Consider the following 26,390-nt stretch of genomic DNA (forward strand, 5'->3'; position numbering starts at 1 on the left):
GGAGCAGACAGATGGTGGTCTAAAGCTATAACCCCCAGATGTTATTATACCCCTCTCACGTTTTTGATTAAATATTACTCAGCCCTTTTTTTTTTTTGGATGTTTTCTTAGAAATGCACACTGATATGAATTTCTCCACAGGGTTCAGAGCAGGTAATGAGCTACAACAGTTTCCCCTTGACAAATATATTTGAGTAAGAATAACCAGTGAATAATAGGATGCAAAAGGAATTCTTAACCAGAGCACAAGAAAGCCCTTTTCTCACCGCATGCCGTGATGCCTAAACCCTAGACGGCATTGAGATGAATTGGAGTAGGTGGAATCATTATGAGAACCATGGCAGGAGAAATACTGGCAGAAAAGCACTTCCAACAGTCTATATGCCTCAGCCTCAACCGCTGAGCTGTGCCTTTGTGATAAATCAATTTCCATAAGGCGCTTTATGAGTAAGACAGCTGTGCTTATTGTTCTTATTAAAAACATGAATGTGAGATATTCCATTCATCTGAGGTCACCGTAATAGTTTCCTCGGGCTGGTTTACAGGGGAGCCATGGCTGGAAGGGAGATGTGCCTGAGAGGGCTAGATGTGTGAGTCAGGGGAGAGTAAGTGGCTGTGTCTTTTAAGTTGGCAGGGGTGTTTAGTCTTAGCCTTAGCCGGATGCTTGTGGCTGTATTTGTCTGCCACGCTGAGGAAAGAATTTCAGCAGCACCGTTCAGGAATCAAAAGGATGAATGTCCTTCTGTCGTAAATTGCTGCTTTTTAGGATGGTGCCATTTTGGTGGTTTAAACCTCAAACACAAAGACCGTCAAAACCCCCACATTTATGTACTTTGTGCGCATGACTAGTGCAAATAATTTAAATAATCACTAAATGGCTGGTTCACCCAAACTACAAAAAACACATCTCCTCCCTTGCCTGTATTATCTATCCCAGGTGGTTTTGTTTGCCTGGGTTTTGAAGTATCTGCTTCTGATGTTTCTGCTGTCACCCCAATACATTGGAGTTGTGATTGAGACTTTTTTTTTTGTGGTGCTCAGATCACTGAAAAATGGGATGTAGAGAACAACTCTACAGCAGCCAAATCTTGTTTTTCGCTGAACCCCAGTGGTTTAATTTGTCACCCTGCTGCAGTGATGTTAAAAGTGAACTCCAGGGTGTGTCAGTACACTGTTACATCACTGTATGGTATGGTTACAGGTGGAACAGAGCCAACGTCTGACCACACCCAACCACAGCGGCCAGGTGTTAAGTTAATTAAAAAAATAATCCAAATTAGAATCATAACGACATCTTTTTCCAGAAACAATGTCCATTTTTCTCTGGATAACCAGTATAACACTAAATTAACAGTTTTCATTGGTACCAAACGCACCCATTCCACTTTCTCCCCTACACCAGCATTACTGAATCTGTGACAGACATATACATGTAAGTCAACCTATAAACCAAACAATTTAAAATGTACTCGTCAATGATCATCTGATCTGATCATCGATGACACATCTCCAACTGCAATTTTTGATTTTGTGCAGTGTAAAAAGGTCATCATAGTGTCCATGTCATGTTGAAGCTAATGGAAAAAAAAAGTTGTCAGTAAGAAAAAGGTAAGTAGGAAAATAAAATGGAGCAAATCGAAATGAAAACAACAGAAAATGCATCATAATATTTTGCTGGTAAATCGCTGTATATGTAATTCAGGTTGCAGTTGGCTCTAATGGGACTAAGAGTACCCTTTGGACTTGAAGCATTGGAATCCTAATTTAAGTTGTGCTTATACTTAACTCTACACATCTGGAAGAATACTTACAATATCTGAGCTTTCCCTTTTAATCATAGTCTGAGAGACATAACACTCTGTGTTTCAAATGCCCTCTCCTTTTTTCTAGATCTCATCGGTAGTGCCCTCTTCCTTATGTCTTTTTCAGAAAGTCTCTCTGTCATATATGGTCACAGTATTTCTCATGTATTACCCAGAAATATGAACTGATCAGACTATATAAGGTATTACTGCTGTTGCACTGCTGAACGTTCCTCTGTATAGGAATCTCTGATAAATGTATACAAGTTTGAGTATAAATGTGTTTGTATTCCCTGTCTGATAGGTTTACCCAGGATGGTTGTGATCAGAGACTACAGTGGCATCCCCCATCCCCAGTGCGGGCCCCCACTAAGCATTCATGCAGGGGATGTCATTGAACTGATGTTTGCCGACCTGCACAGCTCCTGGTGGCAGGTGCGTGTCACTCAGCTCATCCTCGTTTCATCTCAACATCTGTGACGCCATGAAAAAATAACACTTTATGGCTCACCTGTTTGGCTCGGCACGCAACGTCTTTGCAGTGTCATGGTTTTGAATCCGTGCTGCATGTCATCTCTTCTCTCTAATGCTGGATGTCCCAATATAGGACAAAGGGAAAAAAAAAGCTTTCAGAAAAAGTATTAATGGGCTGACATCATTAATTTACCTCCCTTTGGCCGTAATTGTTTATAAATCACAAATTTTATCATGGTTCTTTGTCACATTCTGTGACAGCCATAAATACATTATGATGAGGTCACCCTCAATTAGAGATATCAGACGAAGATCTATATGAACTCCACTGAACCCCAGTTGTATTACAGATGGGGTATCTGTCTTTTTTTTTCACTCATCAGATTGAATCACAACCTACATCAGATGATCTAACCAATTAGTGGCTTCAGTTGATTAATTGAGTGCCACAGTGAGACAATAAAACAGCAGACACTTCAGCCTCTGGAGGATGTTTTAATGGTGGTGCACAACCTCATGTACAGGCACATTTAGCAACCACCTCATGAGGTCAGCCAACGGTTGAGGGTGTTTGACCTTATCTATTTTTGAAAGGATGGCAATTTATCCGGGTTCTCCCGGCAGCCTTCCTAGCTCTTTCTCACTCTGCTATACGGGGGCATTAAAGCCTCATCCTCCTTCTGGTGCCGCTCCAATCAGACTGCAGTCTTTGCCAACGGCACGGCTTGGAGTAGGCAGTTAGCCCGATTTCCTATGCTCCATGTTTCTCTCTGATGTGACAGAGCACAAGGTGAAGGGGGAGGACATGAATGCCAGGAGACTTCTTGTAAGCTGGTAGAACGGCTAGCAGAATGTCATGCCACAGACCTGATGGCACTGCGCTGCTTGCTGCCATGTTTACCATTGCATACTGAGAGGGGATAATCAAAGGATTTGAATGATAATGCGCATTTGTGTATTGCTGTCCTGTGCATAATGATACTGTAATAAGGCTACCTGAAGCTGCCCTGTGGAGGTTATGACCACCAGAGGTGCTGTGGAGCAATATTCTGATCCACAGGCTAACTGTCAGAGCACATATTGGGGCAGAGAGCGGTAAATGCAGAAGCAGTGAAGGTGAGAAAAAGGGTGTAGAGTTTTCAGGCTAATCATTGCTCTGAAACCCACATAATATTTACAAAGACACTGCCCACTGCCTATGAATAATCTTCAGTGAATACAATGAAAAAATTCAGTATCTACTGATAATCTATCAGTATTGTACTACTGTATTTTTAGCTTTCTTTTCCATTTGAACTAGTTTGCTTAAGAAAATATAATTTATTTTTGATCATTTGCAGCTCATACAGTAGTTCACAGGGAGTAAATGTACGTTTGTTTGTTATGTCTCTCTTTCTCTGTCTACAGTCACTATTTATACTGAAATCAATACAAAAACCAATCTCTAATAAATTTGACACGCTTGAATGTGTGATTTAAAGGTAGCTTAACCACATTAAATCACATGAACTCCACTTGAGTCAAAAGCTGAGATGGCAGGGACTGATACTCTGTTAAGCCAGTTATCTTTTAGCAGGACTAGTTTAGTTTTTCTTCCTCATGATTACCTCATGGTAATAGTTCAGGAAAAATACTTGACCAAAATAATTTTAGCTTTAGCGGGTAGCCATGGCTAATTCACTTAATAGAGCTATTTTGCTGGAACTGTCTAGTTTACTAAACCCCTTCTGTCTTAATGCTGTCTGGCTTGATATTTATCTATGCTTTGTAGTTGGCAATTTTACATATTGTTTTCAAAGAAATTTCTATAGTTTAATAATTTGTCATATGGTATAACAAAAAGTTGGATTCCAGTTAGCCTACTGTGTTTGCCTTTGTTGGGGAGTGCATTTATAGTCACATCACAGGTGCAAGGCTACTGGACAATAATGTTAATGAAAATGTAACACCTGCACACTGCCTCTAAACTATTTTTTAGACACTGTATAAATCACGGTCGAAACATTGTTTATCTAATTGGATACAACTGCGATCCCAGTTGGGATTGGCATCAAAATATTGTCTGTCTGTCTGATTCACGTCTCTGCGAAACTTCTGCAGAAGGCGGTAATGCATATCAATAGTCGGTGGCGGCACTGAGCTGTAAAGTGTAGGATGTGGTAATAAAAGAAGTTTAAGAAGACCACAATCTTATGTACACAATACAAGTTTCTAAGCACACAAAAGAAGGCTTTGCAAGTGTTTTCAGCAACTCTGTTAGGTCTTATGGTCACACACAATGCGTTTTGGTGAGAAACACTGAATCTAAATACAACCGTGTTTGTTTACAATGAAAGCTCTGCAGGGTACCTTTAATCTTCAGCGTCCCCAGTGGCGCCAGAGGATGGAATTACAGAACATTGAGAATTCATATCCCCTGTTACCCAGAAGGCAATTATCCCCCATCCCACTGGCAGAACAATACAATCAATCACTGTAATTTCATTTGATCCTTTGGCTGCTGCCTGTTTATGCCAACAGAGTAATAAGTTTAATCTTTATCATACGCTTATCAAAGGCATAACAAATAGAGAGGGGCTCTCAAAAAACCTTTGATGAAATGTTATTACACAGAATGAATCATAGAGATGGGTAAAGAGTCGCTTTCCAATCTAGTTACTGCCAGGGCTTGCACAGTCCCAAAAAGCATTTCTTACTCTAATAAAGAGGAGTGAGGGGGAAAACATAAACAGGGCAGAAAGCTGAATGAAGAGTTCCACATGCCCTCAACACTCACTGTCTTCTCGGATTGACTCAATGGACTTCAAATTGACCTCCAGCTCAAAACTGGTTACTTAAATTATCTTGAGCTTAATGTTTATATATGTTGTTTACTCTCTACAAGATAATGTACATTATTACGTTATAAAATAAACTGAACTATCTATGTAGGAGCAAGTCCATATAAAAATTTAGTAATTCTGTTGAACCAAATTGGTTTATTTAGCTGGAGAAAAAAAAGTCTTTCTACACTATATTTGTTGGAAAAATGAATGATTTTCACATAAAGCCTGTGTTTGCTTGAGGCGGGTTAGCTAAAACGCAATTGTTAGGCTTTAGCATGAGCCAGAGAGCTCATGCTGTTTGGATATTCAAAGACCAGCATAAGATCCATTATTTAGTGTTAAACGAGGCTCTCGTTTTGATGCAGCACAAATCTAACTGCCGGCAGAGTTTGAACCATAATTAACTTGGGCTGCAAATTAGATGCACTACTTGTTGTGTGCTAATTGCTGAGGATTTATTGAAGCAAGTGTGGGAGGGGAAGAGTGAAGGAACAGAGAGAGAGAGAGAGAGGTGTAGCTGCTCCCAGACAAATATAATGCGATTAACAGCCAGTTGCCATTGCAGGGCAAAATTCTGGCAACAAGCAAGATTGGCTTCTTTCCAAGTGACGCTGTGAGGCCTTGCCCATGTGTAAGTGTGCATATATTTTGTAATCAATAAGACACAGTGAGTGTAATAACAATGCATTCAGTGGATAATGGCTACTATTGATGTCTAAGTAAAGGAATGTAGTGCTTTTCAATTGCAGTTTTTCGCTGTAGAAGACTGATTTAGCCATTAGATGTGGCTTGAATATCACATTAGCACAAATGACCTCCATCCCCCTGTATCGACTCCATTAAAACACAAAATAACCACAATTCTTTTCTACACCAGGTTCCAAAACCTGTCGATTACTCTGCCCAGCTCTGGTAAGCGATGAAAACAAATTACTGTAGACTGCTAACAATAACCACAAGTCACTCTTACTCTATTTTAGTGATTGTATTGACTCTTCCCATCCTCATATTCAGAATGATTGATTGCAGTGTAAGTGCAGTAGTTGTTCATGGGTGGTTCAGGTTTGCAGGACCTATGGAGAGATACCAGGCTGAGGTGGAGCTCCTGGACCGAGGAAACAGCACCTATCTGGTTCGACACAGGAGTAAAGAATGCACTGAGTATGCCATCAGTATAAAGTAAGTGAAATATTCACATAGAATATATCGGTAAGACTTGTTTAACAGCAATATTTGAAATATGAGAGGGTAACAAATATCCCAACTGATTCTTGATTGTTATTGGTCCTTAAGACATGCGAATAGAGTTTGTTGGCGCAGTTTTAGTGTCTGTGTAGTACGCCTTCCTGCAAGACAGTCAACATGTTTGCCTCAAGAAACACTGAATAAATACTCTGAGTTGTAGCGCGTCGTTGCCTGGAATTAATCTAGGTATGTTTTGTATGAAACAAGACAGCAAGTGATAACGCAGCTTGTTTTCAATTTATTTCCATACTGAATCTCCTACAGTTTTTCACTCATCACAGTTTACCAAGAATAATGGAATAAACAAAACACATGCAGTCAGCAGCAGACTTGTGTGCAAAAAAACACCTTATTGTGAGAGGCGAGTGGCAAGAATCATTCGAGCAAACAAAATGCCCACATGCAAATAACATCAGCAATGGTGGAGAATCTGACAACAAACAGCTCATCAAATGTTGAAGTGGGATGATGGGCTACAGCTCAAGGAGATCCTGCTGTGTTCCACTCATGCCAGCGAAGAACAAGAAGTTATAGTGACTATATAAACATCAGCAGTCTGTAACTGAAGAATGGAAAAAAATTTTTTTTTTGCCTGGTCTGATGAATCACAGTTGACGCTGGTACAGCAGATGGTGGGGGACTGAATTAAGTTTAAAGGGTTGGTTCAAGCAAATTACAAAAAAAAAACAAAACATCTTACTTACCCCTTGTGGTATCAAGCCATGCGAATAGCTTCCAGTTTTTAAGATATTTGTCTCAGACATTTTCTTCACCCACAACAATTCTTTAAGTCTCTAACAGCTGCTATACTGATGAGCAGAAAACACGCTATTCCCAGCCTGCCAGCCTGCTACGCATTACTAGTAGCTGCTGCTGAGATAGCTCATTTCATGTCAGATAATCCTGTTAAAGGAAATTTCCATTATGCCAGTCATGTTGTGTAAAGAAACTGCACAAATAGAGAAAGTATTAGACCCAGTGTTAAATGTCACCGTATTTCTTTAAATAAACATCAAAGAGATATATTGATATCTGCAATTTAAAGTTTTATGGTCAGAGAGACAACTACAGAAGAAGGGACCACTGTTGTCTGTTAAACTTAGAGCCCCGAAGAGTTCACAAGGTGTTGCGGTGATCAAGCTATGACTTTCATAGTTTTAAAAGTTAACCACAGACCCTTCGAAGCAAGGAAAAAACTGGAGTAAGTCTTTGCTTTAACAACAAGTCAAAGTGTTTTTTTCCTAAATTACTTTGCAATGAATAAAGGTGTTCTTTGATGTTAAAGGCATTGATAGTTACAAACAAACAAAGGGAAAAAAAAAAATCACCCAAACACAGAAACTTAAGTGCTACAGGGCATGAGCCAAATGAGTTACAGGTGCGTTGGTAGAAGCTGAGAGGGTGGGAGGGCTATAAAAGCAGATCAATGAGGAGGCACTGTGAAAAGCTATCCACTACAGGCTGCCTAGCTGCCTTCACAATGAAATATATATGGAGAATCAGAACTGCTCAGAAAACACCCTCTCAAAATTACCCACATGGAGCACCTAATATTAATATGGATTAGTGGTGGACACATCGGTAGCCACTCTTTATATTTATGATTTACTTCCCTTGTTATTATGGTTGCTAACATCATAGCTCAGCTGTCACCAAAGTCTAGCTGAGGCTGCATACGAATACATGCTACTATTTGTAGGCTTCTAAACAACTGAAAAGGTTCAGCACAAACATCACATTCGTGTATTTCAATTGTTTTACCACTGTAGTGGTCACAATAACTTTGATTTACTATTTACCCTGGATAATTCCCAGACCTTGTTGTGAATAGCTTTCATTGGAACCACTTAGCACAGAGGAAATAATCTCTGTGAACACTGTTGTCAGTAAGGTCTGTTGATTCTCCAGAGTAACAGGGACATTGTTCCTGGAAAGAGATGTTGCTGTTGAATTTTCTTTTTCTTCTTCATTTTTTTAATGCATGAAACACAGAATTCTGTCTTGATTACACTGTGGTACAAGTAGAAAAGATAAATATTCCTTAACTTGGGCGAAGAGAACCAGCCTTCTGCATGGGTAGACACTAGAGTTAAATGAGAAAATATGTTTTGAGCGAAGGAGCTCTTAACCACCCTTCATATGTCGATGGCACAGGCCTTGTTTGAACATTATGTCATACCTAAACACTTGCAGTTCGTTGTCATTTCCTCCGGTGGTTGACTCAGTCCCTACATCTCAACTGAATCCAGCATAAGGAAGAGGCGGCATTGGGTGATCTATTTTACCACCTATCTATTGTCTTAGTCATCCATTCAGACATATGTTCAAGGAATGCCCGATAGCTTTAATCATACTATTTTGCTGTTCTTTGGCTATCAATCTTAGAAATGTATTTCAAAAGAAGGCGAGCAAAGCACTTGAATTGTAGATAAAACATTCATTCCTTTAGGCCTCAATAAATGTCTGCTTTATCTGCAAGTTGAGTGCCTCCGTATCCGTCTTTTGAAATACAATGCTTTCCATTTAACTTGTGAATATCTCCCAGGCTACATCAAAGCATGTTCAGTCTTTAAAAACAAAAAAGAAAGGACTATTGAGTCCTTCTGACCTGGCATGACAGCGCCAAGAGATTATAGTGATGAAGGGTGCACTCTGAAATAGTGTTTGGACGTTAGGACTATTTAGCCAGTGACACACCATTCCAGCCCATTTGGTCTGGTGGACTCATACTGTCCCTCGTTCAAAGCTTTGATGTACAAGGCCAGTTTCTGAACACTCCAATCCTAATTGCCTGTCTCACTGCTTAAGATCGTTAGCATGATGGCCATTTGAGATAATGGAGCTTTATACAGAGAGCTCGTGCTAATCAACTGGAACTGTCTAATGTCAAACGCTACAAGTGGTCAGTTTGTGTACGCACTGAACGATGTTTATGTGTTTGTGTGAATATGCAGCCTTAGGAGCCTACGGGAGGAGAGGAAAGCGGAGCCTTCAAAAAACAGGGCTCATCTGTCTCCATGTGTTATCCACCATATAACCCAACACAAATCAATTATGTATTACTTCCCATATATTCATAATGTATCAGAGAATTTGCAACATGTCCATATTTTTCTTATTCGTTATATACTGAATTGGGAGATTTACAGTGTATCTATCTCCAGTGTAACTTGCGCATCATCATATACGAGACATGCAGTGTACATTCATGTGCTTGCCATTGGCTTGGCAGCACATCCCCACTTGAATGTGCAGTATAAACTGTATATGTATTTTCAGTGTTGGCCTGCAATACTTTTCAACAGAGTACTTAGACTGAGCTATGATTCTCTCTTGACATAGGATTATTTAATCACTTAATTATTTAATCAAGCATGTAGCAAACTTGGGTTAGGTGAACACATTAACTGGTGTCCTTCGGGACAGGGTTGCTAGGGAAAAGTTTTGACATAAAAAATTGAAACAGAAAGGGAAAGCAAAATCCACAGAATCAACTGCAATAATTCTGTAAAACCTATTCCAAAATATGCAATTATTTTCAAAAACCAAGCTTAATGCGTTTCTACATTACAGTATCTTTGTCAAAATCTAGAGCAATATAGACATGCGGGTTCTCGATGTGTTTCTTTATTTCGTCCACCCAATTTATACGAGTGAGGATTGGCTAAATACTGTGACAAAAATACCTCTCTGTATAATGCAATACAGCTCAGCAGCACCAGAAAACTACAATGTCCAAAATGATCATACAGTTGAATTAGCATCTCCATAAAACAGTTTCAACACAAACGGAACATTATAACCTTAATGAGTGTAGGATTGATTGCCGGGACCGTTGGATTAGACTGCATTAGTTTTAGCTCAGTGTACCTAACAAACTGCCAGCTAATCAGCCAATCACTTCTAGGTAGAACAAACGTTGTTTGTCCATACCACTCAAATGTTTGGGAAAGAAACCATGAAACTAGAATCTAATTAATAAAGTAGTTATTTTACATAAAAAGTTGTTCCTGTTGATTTTGTGGACTTTCTTGCTCTCTTTTCGTGGGGCATTTTGAAAAAAAATTGTCACCAAGACAATAAATTAGTTTTAAAAGGAACAGATTATAGATACACAGCAGTGGTTCCCTAACTGGGGGTCATACCCGAGAGAAATCTGAGTGGTCACAAGATGATTAAAGGCGGAAAATAGAAATACTTTTCTGTTACACAAAGATATGTTTTTAAAAAACTTTTTTCTGACTTTTTCTTGTTTCTTTTTTTTGTTTGTTTTTTCTTGCTTTTCTTGTTAAATACAAGATTCTTTTAGGTCTTAATGCCTCTAACAATATTCCAAATGAAACAGTCTAAGAAGGAAAAGCATTGTTTGCTATACTGTAACTGCTCACAACTTGAGTCAACAGTCATTAGTTGTGATGAAGGGTCACAATTACTGTGGATATTACTTGATTTTAATGGGTTGACAAGCCAGAGAGGTTGGAAATGGTTGTTATACAGTATAAATTGATCTTACAGGGTAAAACTGGGGAACCTGTGATTCTTTTGTTATTATCTGATGTGAGTGAATTGGATCTGATTTCCGCAGCAGGGAAAAACCCAGGGTGTTCTTGTCAAACAAAGTTGCTTGGCTCAGCATGGCAACCGACAGTGAGTGCAGACAGACCTTCGTGACAGTTCACCATAGCGACTGGACTGATGTGGAACCATGTATAGTTGATTAGCAGCCCATGTCTTATTCATTCTCCACAGGTTCAACGATAAAATCAAGCACATTAAGATTCTGACCAAGGATGGCTGCTTTTACATTGCTGAGAGTCGGCTGTTCAAGACTATGCTGGTAAAGGCTTTAACTTTGAATGGATTTATGTGCCCTATAAACTGCCATAGCATTAATGAGTGTAACCCTTTTGACATTACACTACTTTTAAAGCACTCTCTTGAGATAAACAGGATGTGCGGCATGCGATGGCAAGTGAAAATTTAAAAAATGTTTTTGTACAATGATAAAAACATGTCTACTAGTGGTTTATTTTTACATTTGCATATACACTCACAAAGCCACAAAAGCAAAGGCATTTTGTAAGCAACTGCCGTGGTATACTATAGCAGCAGCTCACATTAGCCTTTTTCCACTACCTAGACCCGAAATGGGCAGATAGAAATGTATGTTGTGGTAAGTTGCCTTGCTCAGGAACACTTCCACTGCACTGGCTGCTTTTGTATTGTCAAGATCAAACAAGCAGTGTCTCCCTGACCAGCCTTCCCACATGTCTTTGCTTTCATTTTTATACATCTGTACACGATACCATCTAGATTTAGCGTCGCTTAACAATGTTAAGAGTATGTTATGTACTACTGTGCTTGTTTTACACAGGACTTAGTGGAGTACTACAAGCAGCACTCTCTGAAGGAGGGTTTCAGCAGTCTTGACACCACTCTGCAGGTCCCCTATAGGGAACTGTCCAATGGAAACATGCCCAGGGCCATTACCAAGGCTAGCAGGGGTGAGTCTTCACAAACATTCAGGTTCCTTCCCTGAGACTGTCTGACAGGTGAAAATGCTACCAGTTCGAATCAGATCTTGATCCGGTTATAGTTGAAAGCAATTCTGAGTGTTTGTTTTGACCTGTTTCGAGGACCAGAGGCGTTGGTTTTAGCTTCAGCAGTCCAGTTCAGATACAGTAATGTGCAATGTTTTTTCCTGGAAAGGTTAGACCCTCTCGCCGTGACCAAAACATTCAATGGAAGCTTATATTTCCTTGGTCATCACATAGAAACTTTAAAACAAACTGAGGGCAGAAGCAAGTGTGCTGCAGTACCTCACTTTCAATATTTTGTTTTAACAGGCCAGCTAATGCATTGTGCCCTCACCTCAAAGGACTGTACAAAAATGTCCTAGCGTACATTACAAAATCATGCTGACAGAGCATTCGTTTGGTTATTAGACACCCAAGTCAAAGCTGTGTCTTAATACCCGAGGCAGTCCTATCTTTGACATGTGAGACATGCTAGAAATATTTAGCACAGTATAATGAGCCAGCCCGATTCGCCGCAGAGCAGCACAGGGTAGACAGCAGCAGTTTTCCTTGAGAGACACTCCTCTTCAGTTTTGCTCGGTTGACCCTCTTTTGTCATTTACATAATAAAGTTGAATACGAGACTGCAGCATATGTACAATGTCATTCAGAGTTATACACAAGACCTTATCTCTTTATAGTATGGGTTCTAGACCTCGGTCAGGCTGTGTGTGGATATGAAATGTTTACTATTGTTTTCACTAACTAGCAAATACAGTAGTGCTTCCTGCAGTTTAGTTCAATGATGTAAGATGCCAAACTTTGAAAAAAAATTGTGATAAACTGGCTTTACAACTATTCCATATAATGACTATGATAATTTTGTGTCCTATGTTCCAGTTCACATTTCAGTCTGTCATGCCTCTATATATTCATGCTAAATGATATGATCAATCAAGTCACTGCCAATGTACATTCAACCTCTGCAATGTGCTTTTCTGGAGCTTTCAGTCATATCACAAGATCTTCATCAGCACAAACCACATTTGTGTTAATTAGTCAGCTTTAGAAGTGCCAGTAGGCAGATGTTTTTTAGCTTTGGTCAGAGCCAGGCTAGCTGTTTCCCCCTTGTCCTAGTCTCTATGCTAAGCTAAGCTAACTGCCTCCTATTACTAGAAACATATTTAGCATATAGACACGAGAGTAATATTGATCTTCTCATGTAACTCTCGGCAAGAAAGGGTTTTTCCTAAAGAGATCCAATACAAGCCAGACCACCTCGATATCTACCCAATCGAATCACATTTCGGACTGCAATGCACTTCGCGTTTATTTTCAGCTTTGTGGTTTTCCATATCCAGAAACGATATCCATATACAGATGGTATGGTCATATCAGGTGTAAATGGGCTAAAAGAAAGAGTATAGAGGGAAAGTATGGGTTAAGAGAGATAAAGGGAGAGCAAAAGACTAAAGAGAGAGCAAGAGAGACAGTGAGTGAAAGAAATAGAAAGCAGCCTCGGCATCTCAGCAGGCTTGGCAGAGAGGTCCCAGTTAGGGCCCAATGCCCCAGGCAAGCACCAGGAGCCTGCTACTCCAAACATTGCACTCTGCACGCTGCTCAGCTCGGAGATGACTTCACAATTTCCCTGACAGGACATGACATTTCACTTCGGCTGGCAGCGGAAAAAACTGTGTGACAGCCGCCTGCTGACACACACCTGGGGGATACCCCTGGTCCAACCGAGGGACTGCGCCTCCTTCCACAAAACTGGGAAAAGTTTGCAAATATGATTTGATGTAAAAGAGCAGGAAGCAGCTGGAGGTAAACTGTCTTAACTTAAAGAGAGGTGTACGTGTAAACAACCACAGCCGCTGCGACAGCAGCCGAGGCAAGCAGACGAAGGCTGAAACAAAGTCAGAGTTGGCCCTTTGTGTCTTTTCGGATGTAAAATTCTGCTACATCCTTGTCCTCCTGCCTCCTTTGGCAGTATCAGTCTCCCAGCGCATCAGGCTTCAAAGCTCTGCAAGAGGTGTTTTTGTGCATCACTGCCATTCACTTCGCTTCCCTCTGTGAGAAAGCCTTGATAGACCCGCGGTTGCCTCGGTGCATTCTGGGATAGATTATTATTGCCTTAAGTCGTCCACCCCCATAGACAGACTTAGTGTGGGCACCTCGTTCTCCGTCTGGTAAACAACCTCTGCGGAAAGACAGATGTCATACCAAAATAAAAAAAAACAAAACAAAACAAAACAAAAAAATGCACACACAATGATTTGAATCTCAAAACAGACACCTCTAGCAAAGAAAACAGAATCAGGCTCAGCAAACAATCACAAGATGCAGAACTACTGAAAAGCCATTAAAACTCTGGAGTAATTTGCTTTGAAAAACCCCAGCCAGCATCTTTAATTAAGTTTGACTGAGAGTTTTTTTTGTCTGTGTATTTGTGGAAATGTTAGAGCTGGGAAGTAATTTAAAATATCTTTTATTGTCTGTCATGGGGATCATTTTGCAGTTGAGCATTGATGCTATCAGGATATACAGTTCTGCTGTCTTAAATTGATTGAGATGATTATAAATGGATGCCGTTCAAAATCTCTGTCAAAATGCAATTTGAAAATATTACAGAAATTATTAGACAAATATTGAAAACATTACAGACTGTTTCACGATACTTAGTTTAATGATACTCAACTGTATCAACTTCTAGTATCAAATTCTAGTCCTAGTTTACGATCATATGGCCAGTACTTGTGTGTTAATGTATGTGTATACATACTGTATGTGTGTATACTGTATCAATTTCCTGCAGGTACAGTATATGTATAGTTATTTGCGTGCACTGTGCTCAGATAACCGGTAGAAACGTATCGGCCTGCATATAAGTATCCCTGTAGGGGTGAGGAAGAAGGCATGGAACCGTGTTCTTGTGCTGACAGGAGGTGGTTTTCTCGGAGTGAGGGTCTGCTGGCTCAGATGGGATTTCATATGGGAGCAGAAGTCGTTGGCTCCGCGGCGGATACCCAGTTACGGTGCCGTGCTGTGCCCGGACATGTACTTACCCCCATGGTGCTGCTTTGGCTCACCTGGTCTGAAGCTCAAAAGGTTGTTACTGTGAATTATTATGCAGTATGACCTGGGGAAGGTTGTAGAAGCTACATGAACTGGCCAGAAGCTTTTGGACACCCTAATTTTACACCCACGTAAGCTTGACTCATGGGTATTATTATACTGCTATAACAGCCTCTGCTCTTCTTGAAAGACTTACTACAAGATTTTGGAACCTGGCCGCAGGGATTTGTACCATTCAGCCGCAGCAGCATTCGTGAGGTTGGCAATTGATGGCGGGCGATAAGCTCTGCCGTTCCAGTTCATCCCAAAGGTATTAAATGGGGTTGAGATCAGGCACTGGCGATGGCAGCTGGGGGCACTGGTGGACTGGATCAGCTAGAGAATTGGAGAAACGGCAGCTGAATAAAGGAAATCAGTTGAGATTTTGAACGTGCAGCCTGTGCAGCCCTTGGCAGGCTACGTCGGAGCTATTGTAACTTTTGTTGGGACCAGATTCCCATCTAGCCACACCCAAGTGCTATCTAGGTGCTGCATGCATGGGGGGATTGTCATGGTGAAACAGGAGAGGGCATTCCCCAAACTGTTTCCACAAAGTTGGAAGTCCACTATTGTCTAAAATATCATGGTATGCTGTAACATTAACATTTCACTGATTTGGAACTAAAGGACTTGGCTCAAACCATGAAAAAAATCTTAGACTAAAAGTACACAAAAGTATAATACAATACAGACTTTCAGACATCCATTTCCAAAAGTATGTTATTAACTACTTAATTAACGCATATTTTTTTGGTCAGCGTTGTCTAAAAATGTATGTATGTGCCAGGTAAAATGACAAATTATCAGATGCTTTCACTGTTTTTCCATCCTCTCTGACTATTCTCTCCCACTCGTCCTTACTTTTTGCTTTTTCTTTGACTTTGTGAACTTTTCCGCTGTCTCTCTCCTCTACCCTCTCTCACACTCTCTTTCTGTCAAACTTGTGTTTACTTTGCTTATGTTCTCTCTTTGCTCCCACTACGGCCTGAACCCCTCATCACTTGCTTCGTTTCTCTGTAGTTCCTCCTGGCAGCTGCAGCTTTGTTCCTCCCTCCTCCTCGCCTTTCTGGTCAGGTACAGGTACAGCTTTTCTACTCTTTTTGTCTCTAACTTGCTTTATCCCCACATTTCCAGGTTTCCAAAGACAAACTGTTTTGTTTTTCCTGTCTTTGTTAAATAATGTAGTCTAACAATGCTACTTTTACATAATTTTGTACGAACTGTACAAAATTTGTATTTGGGGGAAAAAAACATCGACAACAGCTTCCTATAATCCCAAAACAGAGATATTGCAAATTTCTGATTGATCTGACATATCCCACCTGGAAGAACTGCATAAATGTCAACAGACAAGTGGCAAAGAGCTGCGTAGCCACCACTGCTGGTATTTACATTTTACTAAAATCCAACAATAATGTTGTATGATCAGCTAATTAAAAGGGGACATACACTTTTGCTTGTACAGTTTCACTTGTTAATGAACTGCAAAAAAGTATGACGTACAATAAAAATAGGTAATTGAGGCATAGTATCCGTTTATAAGTTGTGAGTACAAGGCTAGCAATGGCAGTAACCACTTTGGAATAATGAGTAAATATGTCCCAGTCGGCGTAGCGGGGGGTTTTTCCATTTTCCTTATTCGGTTGACTTGGCTTGACTGCAGCGCAGTCGTCTGTTAGGATGACTTTGTTCATGTCTTTTTCTGTGTGCATGGGCATATTTATACCTGCATGTATGTGTGGGCTTCAGCATCTGTTCTGGTAGCATATGTGCCTGTGTGTGCATGAAGCAGTAGATGATTTCTTTTCATCCAGCATCTCTCCTCAGTTGTGTCACCCGAAATTTCCACAGATAAGGTAAACAAACCTACGCACACCAGTGTTCACATGTAAATGATCCCCGCCTTGCATGTGTAGGAATAACCTTGTATAACCTGATAAGTGCAGATGCAGTGCGTGAGCTTAGTTGAACATTAACTTTTAATAAGATCAACACGTGTCCATGATAACCCATGAACTCTCATCTCTACTGTGTGGGTAGCCATATATGGCTAATTTCTGTGAAACTGGTTTATCCCTCATCTCTGTCTCTGTGGTCCTGTTTGTAAGTTTAGTGTGACTCAAATCCATGAGTCAAAGCTCTTTGCTGCCATATATCTGTGGCACCCTGCCATTCAGTGTTTGGATAACTTCTCACCTGTATTGCCCTTTTGAAGCCACTTTCTCCACTGCATTCAGAAATCCCAGTTTTTCTAAAAGTTCTCCTCCTAAATCTTAGGTTTATCACCAAACATCCTTGATTTTGAATGTACCCCGAAACTGATCTTACTTATAAATTCTAATAAAATTTTGACAACAAGAATGTAAATTCAAGATCCAATTCAACTCCAGTCAAATGCAGGTTTGGCCCTTGAGTTAGGTGTTTTTTTTTTTCTCCATACACTCCTGTTTCCAAGGTTGAGACCGAACTTTCGTGCTCAGAGCTATCTTCAGAAAGCATTTTTTTTATAAATTCACCATCATAAATAACTCTAACTACTAACACGTTTTTTGGGACTCCAGGGATGATCAGAGCTCAACTCAGATCAGCTCAGCTCAACTAAACTCAGTTAATCCACCTTTAATATAGAGTGGTATATTATTATTATTGTATTTATTTGGGGTTTTTGTTGTTTGTACAAGGTTTACGATGGTGTAATATACATTTCTCAGAGGCTTTGTCCGTAACAAAATGACTATAGTTATCTTGTAGGGATTATATATGGCACTCACTAACTTTGAAAAGGAAAAACAAAAACACAGTGTGAAATGTTTTTGTTTTTCTATTCAAAGTTAGTGAGCACTAAAAGTTTTCAAAATTGGCAGGTTGCACTAGCTAGAGGGAACATCTGTAAACCATATGCTCAGATTAGATTCTGATTAAATTGTTGTATGGAGGGTGATTCTGTGATTTTGTGAGCGTGACATTTCTTGGCGAACCAATTACAGTACAGAACTTCATAACTGCACCTCCTGAGTGAGATTGTGTTTAGTTCTTTTCCATTTGTAGCCGTGGAACCTCTCTAACAACTTTACTCTGAGAGTATTCTTACAATATTTGACAAATTTAGAGTGGAGGGCCCCAAATAAAAGAGCTCTCTGTCTCAGTGTTTTCTCCCAGGTTGGTGGGTATTGCAGTGGCACGCTACGACTTCTGCTCCAGAGACACACGGGAGCTCTCACTGCTGCAGGGAGACATTATCAAGATCTACACCAAGATGTCCAGTGGGTGGTGGAAGGGAGAGGTCGACGGCAGGGTAGGTCGGCTGAAGGATCCCAACATTGTGGCACATTTCTGTACACATTTTGTCTTCGTGTCATCTGTGCTCTTATCATATACAGTGGTATCTACTGTAGAATTTCTTTACACATCTATCCTACATATCAATACAGTATTACTACACATCCAGTTGACTGGACAGTTCCCCCTTGTATATCATTGACCTAAACAGTCAATACATTTTTAGATTTTAAACTAATTAAAGCTCAATCAGTATTTGTTTTGAGTATGCATATACCTGATATTTGGGTAAAACAACTGTCTGACCTGATTGAGACCGTTTGGTGGTGGGAAGTTGGTGAGGAATCATGTCATTGGCTGGCTGTGACACCTACATGGAGGGTGCTTTGATCTTGGCAGGATGGGAAAGGGGTAGCGTAAAACTATCTGTGTGCTCCTCACTGTTGGCACCATCGTTAGGCTGCACCAAGAGTAAGAGTTGGGGATGACAAGGACTGTAGTTTGAGGACAATTTATCTTTCAAAATTGGGAGAAAGATGGGAAAAAATACAAAAGAAGTACATGAAATAACAACATATCCAGTCTAATATTTGTGTGGTTCAGTGCTGCTGACTGAATTATATTCTGTTTTGCTGCTTCTCAGGTGGGCTGGTTTCCCTCTACCTATGTGGAAGAGGAGGACTGACTTTGCTGGTTGAATTATGTTTTTTCAGCATCGATTCAAAGCTGACCACCTCCGTTGAGCGCCATGCTGCTCGTCCACTCTCTGTGCCACGCAAGTCAGATCTCTTTGATAAAACCCAGAGACTCAGACTTAAAAGGAAGCGGCAGTGCCCCCAAAAGCCCTCTGTCCCCTGACAGACTCTCACACAGAGCAGATGTCAAATCACAGGTTCCAGGAGCGTCATCCCATATCTCGCCTCCCCGTGGTCCATTCTGCCCCTGTGGCTCACTAGGAAGCGCATGTGCTGTACCCTCTCCCTACCCAACCTCCTTGTCTTATTATTGATGACTCCATTGGCTGGTGTAAAACTTGCCTTCACTGTCATCATGTTTTCGATACCAGGAAGGCTCGGTCACTCAACTGGAACACAGATCCTGCTGACAGCGCACCGCCCAGGTCCTCCACCAAATGGAAATGCAGGAGCTGAGGAGCTTTGACTGTTGTTGGAACATTATGGCCTTCTTAGCTGTTGAGACTTTTGTGTTCAACTTTCTGTCGAAGACTCATTTTGATTTTAAAATTTGAAATCCCTCGACTGATTTAAACTTTGTGACATTTTAAATGCAGTGGATGAAACGTGATTTGCCAACGTTTGAAATAAGGGTTGAAAGATTTCAGCACCACAGCATGAAGGAGTGATCTGTCATTCACATGTGATGTGTTTGCAGTCTTAATGACTATTAGCCTTGTGGAGCTGGAGGTGATTCTATCCCATCATGACAGGAAATCATGTCTGTTCTTATTCTATTATAATTTCCTTTTGATCATTGTTATTTGAATCTCCACCTCATCTTTAAGGCATAAGATTGGTGTGAAAAATTCAACACTGCTTGACCCTCTAATTGTTCCCAACCAAATCTAAACCAATAGGTCAACATTTTGGGTAATACACTTAAAGGGTGCTGCTAGGTGGATTTTGTTACCTTTTGAACAAAATCAGGCTAGCTGTTTGCCCCCGTTTCAAGTATTTATGCTAAATTAAGATAAGCTAACCATCTTCTGGCTGTAGCTTCAGCAGACAGACATGTGGTATCAACGTTCTCATCTAATTCTAACCAAGAGAGTGAAAAAGCATGCTTCCCAAAATATCAAAATATTCCTTTAAGCCAAAACCAACCAAAATTACGAATGGCCCCACAAGACTAAATTAATATGGTGAATCATCAAAAGGAGGAAGGAACACACACTTTGATAATGTTTCAAGATGTTCCCACGTAATGGCACTAAAGGAAACATATGCCCAGTTCTTATGTTAGGCTTCAGACATGTGAAGTCATCAAAGAGAAAAAAAAAATTATGCACAAAAGGAATTACAAAGCCAAATAGCTTTTACAGGAGCATGTGTGGGGTAGACTGTGTAATTGGAGGTACGCGTCTATACTTCACCGTGAGCTCCTTCATCTTTTGATAATTCACTGTGGAAACCAGAGAGCCCTTTTACATTCCATAGATTTTGTGTTTACCTCAACTCTTTTTTGGGTTTCAGAATGAATGATTCAAGGGTGATGTAACAGCTGTTCACTGTAGCGCAGGGTAGCACAAGTGCGTCAAGTGATACTGTTTTCCTTCAAACGTTAACACCCCACTAACCATGTGTGTGACATCAATATTTAATAAAAGCATACTCTTTGAATTGTACTTTTGAAATTTGATAGGCTATTTTTCCCTTTTCAGACAAATGTACATTGCAGGATCAAAGGCTTTGCAGTTGCATCACAAATCACACCCATGTCTGACACGGTTGTTGAGGTGCAGCGGAGGACTGGCTGTGCTCAGTTAATGGCCAAACAGCCAGTACAAAGAAAAGAGAGCCACCTGAAAACAACAGTGGTAGAGGAACTTGTAATAATTGTAAGTGTAATGAAGGGTCTTTATTTTCTTCCTAAATTTACATCACTGAGCTATGAAACAATCTTTGGCTCCTTTCACCAAATTTTCAACATGCATGATGCCATTTGCAACCTGAGATAATTCCTCTAACGTTAGGTTTGACACATTTCTGTCATTAAAACAAAAACACGTACCTGAGACCCATGCCCGAGCATGCGAGAAGCTGTTAGGACCCCCAGATTTATCCCCATTTGGCAGGCGGCAGTTATTTGTGAAACGTGATGCTGCCTTTCTTAATGAAACAAGCCCGTTCTCTTCAGCCTCATTGATCCTGTACACCAAACCATAGAATAATATAGTTATAGAAGTAAAAATCTCATCGCATGGCAGATCTGTGTTTTTTTTTTAATGTATTTGTTGCATGCATTGTTCCAAAAAGCTGTCTCATCTCATGCAGAGATAAAGAATAAGGGCTGGAGGTATGGTGTGAGGGGAGATTTGAACTTCTACAAGACTGTTTCTTCCTGTGCTCTGTGGAAGACTTCTTCGTAGGTGTCTCGGAGTAAATCAATTCCTAACACTATGGAACAGATGTGTCACTTTTCCAAAAAATCTGGTTAGAATACATTTGAGCTAAAACACAGTTCGTTCGAATGAATACGAACAGAACCCAGGCTCAAGCCTAAGTTGTAGAACTGATGTTGAACCGTTCATTTGTGGTGTGCCCAGCTAATGTTAGCGTAGGGCAGCTGTATTTCACAGACTTATGTTTATCCTCGACTTTACCAGCCAGAGTGTAGAATCCAAAATGCTGCCTCACATGACTTCTGAGATGATTTGGTGTTGTGGCGTTTAGCACAGCTCACTAGGTTTATCAAATTCGCATTAGCTCAGAGAACAACAGTAGCAGTAGTCAGTAAAGATTGGATGGGTTATTGTTGCTACAAGGCCAGAAAAAGTTTGCTTAAGTCAACTATTGAAGCTCTTTATTGTAACAACAACATACTGTTCAGTGTCTTCAGTGATCTTTACATTTTCACATTCAAGTTTTTAATCTCTAAAAAAACTGCCACAGCTGACTACTTAACCATCAATCTACTGTAGCTTGCCTAACAACTTGAGCAAGAAGGATATATCATAGAAAGCAAGCTTACATGAAGTGGTAGTTACAGCTTTATGTAAATGCTGTTTAAAATTAAAATTACACTGCCATTTTTATTGTTTGTATACTAATGTGTACCTAATTGATGGAGATTGATAACTCATGGAGGGACCTTTAAAACAAGCATTACAAGGTTCATATTATTACTTCCAGTAGTGGTGTTTAATGAAGATAGTTCCAAAACTAATAGAACGTTTGTTGGATTACAGCTTTTGATTTTAAAATATCACACTTTTCCTGTAAGTCCTAAGCATCTGTTTACCTACAGGTTATGAGTTTCCTGTCTTTTGACTATGAGTGGAATTCTATTTGGAAATCAAAATTTGCTGCTGGTAGCTACATTAATATCTTTTTCACAAAAGATTCAGCAGTTGCTTCAAGTAATTTAATGTGATCAAGCCCTTTGGACTATTAGTTTGCAAATAGTTATTATCAAATTATATATATAACTATCATGGTTTCACTGGTTTCTGGCATATTTTCCCTCATTGAACTCATTCTCTTTCTTAATGTATTGTTTGACATCAGTTTGTCAGTTGGTGGGTTTTTCTTCTACTGTTTTGTACACTTTAATTAATTAATTTCCTTTTGTACTGATTGGATTTTGAAATATAAGTATATAAGTAGTATATAATTTGACTGAAATGCACTATCAAATAGGAGGATGCATGTGTACACCAGAGCTGCAAAATATCAGTAATCTTGTAATGTAAACACTCTGTCAGGCTTAGTTTCCCCCACTGCTCTGCAGCCTCTCTAATGACCAAACTCAGCAGAGGGAGGGCTCTGCTGCGCTGACAGTAACTCTCCCGTCACAAAGAGGCAGAAAGAATACTCTTCCCCTCCTTAATCTGCCTGTTCCTGTCTTAGCCAAAGAGATGAAAGGCAATGACAGAGAAGTTGGACAGCAGCCAGAGAGAGAGAAATGGGTATACAAGGTTGCATGGAGTAGATAAAGAACAGGGAGAAAGAGGATGTGTGTGGTGTTATGTGTGCGCAAGTGAGAGAGAGACAAAAGGCAGACAGAGGGAGAGAGAAGGAAGCTATGCATCACCTTCATCTGTCTGAATGATCTCCTTAACCCCCGGTCTTTCCCAGTCAGCCCCTCTGGATCTCTGTATAGGGGCTAAACAGGGATTTAGCAAAAGCTGAAGCTGCCCTCAAATATGGTGAGCTCTCAGTTCCTCTCAAAGGGGCTCGACGCTCCAGAAGACTATATCTGTAAGATTTATATTCAGCTGCTGACTTGTGACCATCAACCTCCTTACAAAATCATAAAACAACAGCTACAGAGTTTTTCTCTATTCAGATATGGTGCATAAAAATCTGCCTTGCAAGAGAAAAGAGGAAGACAGAAAAAGATATCTAGTGCTCGAACGAAGACCTCCGCCAAGGCCAATGTCAAACAAACATGAACCAGACTTGAGAGGAAAAATCTCAAAGTCATAGTAAATTATCTGGGTATGCCCCAAATTTTAAGGGTTCTTCCCTGGTCCATGCCCCATGCTTCCAACAAGTTTGGTGCGAATCGGTTCAGTGGTTTTTGCATAACCCTGCCGACAAACAAACAAACAAACAAACAAACAAACAAACAAACAAACCAACAGACAGACAAGGGGGCAGAACTGGATGTCTTAATGGATGGAGGCTTTATTTGAACTATAAAGGCAACTTTCTCTAACCTTAACCATGCCCATGGTCTTTCCTAAACTTAATCCAAGATTTTTTTCAATGCGGAGATATCATTTAGAAATATCATAGAGAGATATCAAATATATTTCAAAAGTAGCTTCCAGAGGAAGAAAGATGATTTGCAAGATAAATTAATACAAGAATCTACAGATGAGAGGAGTGGGCAGAAATGCTGAGAAATTTGGAAATGAAGGTTGGAGCAGGAAGACAAAGTTTAAATTCAATGAGAAACCAGATCTTTCTAATTGAACTTCTTTTAAGCCTTATTAGCTGACAAAACTTACAGGAAAAGTCTGTGAGTCATTGTGGGACTGTGTACCTCGTTTAGGTCTAAGGACTTGTTGGAAAATGTAAACGCAGCTTTTGGTTAGTTTAAGGCGCCGACGCTAACCTTAGGGATGTCGGCTGGTCAATCCACCACCTTGATCCAGACGGAAATATCGCAACAACAGTTGGATGATTTGCCATTAAACTTTTTTATTAACATTCATGGCTTTGAGGGAGCACGAATGCTCTAAGGACTGTCATGAAGTGTAATAGATATTCAAGGTTCCCAGAGGATGAATTCTAAAGAGAAAGTATTATTTAGTGCAACCAGTGGGTCAAATTTATCACTTATCCAATGAAATGTATCCACATCTGATTCATGGATAGACACATAGTTAAAAAAAATTGGAATTTGAAAAATATTCTTCATCAGGTCAAATTTTCACTTTTTCCAATACTTAAGTTTATGACCAAACACCTGCAGAGGCCGTCGGCCTCAACTGCGCTTTGTTTTTAGTGCAAATGAGCATATATTGCCATGCTAACACAATAAACTAATATGTTGAACTTAAACATTACCGGCATAATATCAGCAGGTTAGGATTTCCATACAGAGCATGTTGGCGTGCTGATTTTAGTGTTTCACTGTGCCTAAGTATGGCTGCAAACTCTTAATTTTATTAGTCTTTGGATGTAATGACACCGTATTATCATTAATAGAAATACAATCAACCAGTAATGTCTAGGAACTGAGATGAGTTTATCCATAGAAAGAGGGACCGAAGAAGAGAAGGCAAGGACATGACCAACCACCCTCCTCGCCTAGATGGTGTTGCTAAGTCTCTGTGAGGACTCTATCAGTGCTAGCCAGCAATTAAGATCTCACAGATCAAAGCAGTCTAAATGAGCTAATCCTCAGAGAACCGCTGCTCTCTCCTCCTCTGTCTCTCTCTTTCCCTTTCTATCTCTCCCTCACCCTCGTTACTTCCTCTTGACTCATGGCTCTATGTGCTGACTGCGCTTTGATGCTTGACAGCGGTGGGTCCCCTAAATGTAAAATGGTGAATAAATGTGCATTAATGGGTAACACTTTCATATCCTTAATGCCAATTTGTCCAGGCTGGGGAGCATATTTTCAAAGGTCTTAAGACATAATTTGTGATCATGAATCTGTAGCCACTCTGCGATGCCAGCACGCAGCGCAGCTGAGCACAGAAGCCCAACACAAGCTTATGAAGACCATATCAGCGGGAAGGCTTTTTGTATAATGTTTGATAACAAGCATTATTAATACATCTAGGCCTGCATTAAAACCTATGTTTTAAAACATAGGTGTGGAAAACAACAAAAACCACGACCCATTTCATCACTTAACCTGCGTATCGTCCAGCCATTCAGATAGTCGTGGTTTTATTTTACCCAGGTATTGAGATATCCATTTCTGCTGCATCCCTTATACAATGGAGGTGACTAGTTTTTACCGAAAATGTCCCCAATGACAGCGAGGTGTGTGGATTATCCAGACAAATGGGGGCATTTTGTTGCCTCCAAATTTTGTAGGTGTTGAGGGCAACACACACCGGCACCCAATGAGGTGCATCAAAACACCTGCACACGTTGTTATCTATGTATGATGTACAGTATGCCGGCACAGTGGTGGCATCTTGATGCGTGTCGTTGTCGGCTGATGTGAGTCAACACATCATGATACAGCACCGTCCTATTTGCTATAGCTATGATGCATCAGCTCTTCAGAAAAGCAGCAATTGTGTGACATTTCCTCCACAAATCAGCCGATCTTGGCAACTGTACCATCACAGCTTCCTCTGTTGTCTGTGTGACGTGTTCTTTGAGTGCTTGGGTGCCAAATGGCTAATGTGAGTTGCCCTGAATCTTTCAGTGTTCTGAGCAGCACAGACAAACAAAATTTATTTCACCTCCACTGTATCACGGTTGAGGCAGAAATCTCATGGAACCGATAGATATAACTAGAAAAGTTCTTTCTTTCGGTATTTGGGTAAATCCACTGGTTTAGGGCTGTGAAGAGAGAGGTAAAGAGCTCCCGAAAATGCCAAATACTGCACCTCAGATAAAAAATGTTCTTAATAATATAAAACTCCCGTTTGCAAAATACCATATCTGCATACTTTCCACAGCCGTGCTTACATATAAGCAACTTCTGTTCCTTTTTTTAATCAACGTAGTTTATAGCTTTAGCTCAGGTTATCCCTGTCCCCTTCTCTTAGCATTTTACTAAATCAAAATGTAAAATACATATTACTAATTCAAGCCTAAACTGAAATACTTAAAGAGTATCCTTTCTCTTACTCATGTTTTGGTCCTATCAAGCAAACCCAGCCCATCTGTTGCATACTATAAGAATGAGCAAAAATATTAATTGGTAAAATTGGCCTAGGTACGATTTTTATGACACGTTTTATCTAGAAATTGACTACAGTG

At 40.2% G+C, this 26,390-nt stretch overlaps 1 protein-coding gene across 8 annotated transcripts in view; it reads left to right on the plus strand.

Annotated features, from left to right (window-relative positions):
- LOC120798656 (guanine nucleotide exchange factor VAV3-like) overlaps positions 1-26,390 on the plus strand; it is a 57,569-nt gene that overhangs the window by 27,267 nt on the left and 3,912 nt on the right. For 2 of the 8 annotated variants that reach the window (XM_040143106.1, XM_040143107.1), the window contains exons 20-28: positions 2,107-2,237; positions 5,667-5,732; positions 5,979-6,013; positions 6,164-6,280; positions 11,096-11,183; positions 11,721-11,850; positions 15,997-16,050; positions 18,123-18,271; positions 18,899-19,032. In XM_040143106.1, coding sequence (XP_039999040.1) covers positions 2,107-2,237; positions 5,667-5,732; positions 5,979-6,013; positions 6,164-6,280; positions 11,096-11,183; positions 11,721-11,850; positions 15,997-16,050; positions 18,123-18,271; positions 18,899-18,940 — 812 coding nt within the window. In that variant the 3' untranslated portion in view covers positions 18,941-19,032. Of the gene's footprint in view, positions 1-2,106; positions 2,238-5,666; positions 5,733-5,978; positions 6,014-6,163; positions 7,928-8,539; positions 11,185-11,720; positions 11,851-15,996; positions 16,051-18,122; positions 18,272-18,898; positions 22,452-26,390 lie in introns of those variants that run through there. The other 6 variants (XM_040143108.1, XM_040143109.1, XR_005708731.1 and 3 more) reach the window with 5 other exon arrangements.

The sequence above is a fragment of the Xiphias gladius genome, chromosome 14 (genome assembly GCF_016859285.1).
Source record: "Xiphias gladius isolate SHS-SW01 ecotype Sanya breed wild chromosome 14, ASM1685928v1, whole genome shotgun sequence".
Taxonomy (NCBI): domain Eukaryota; kingdom Metazoa; phylum Chordata; class Actinopteri; order Istiophoriformes; family Xiphiidae; genus Xiphias; species Xiphias gladius.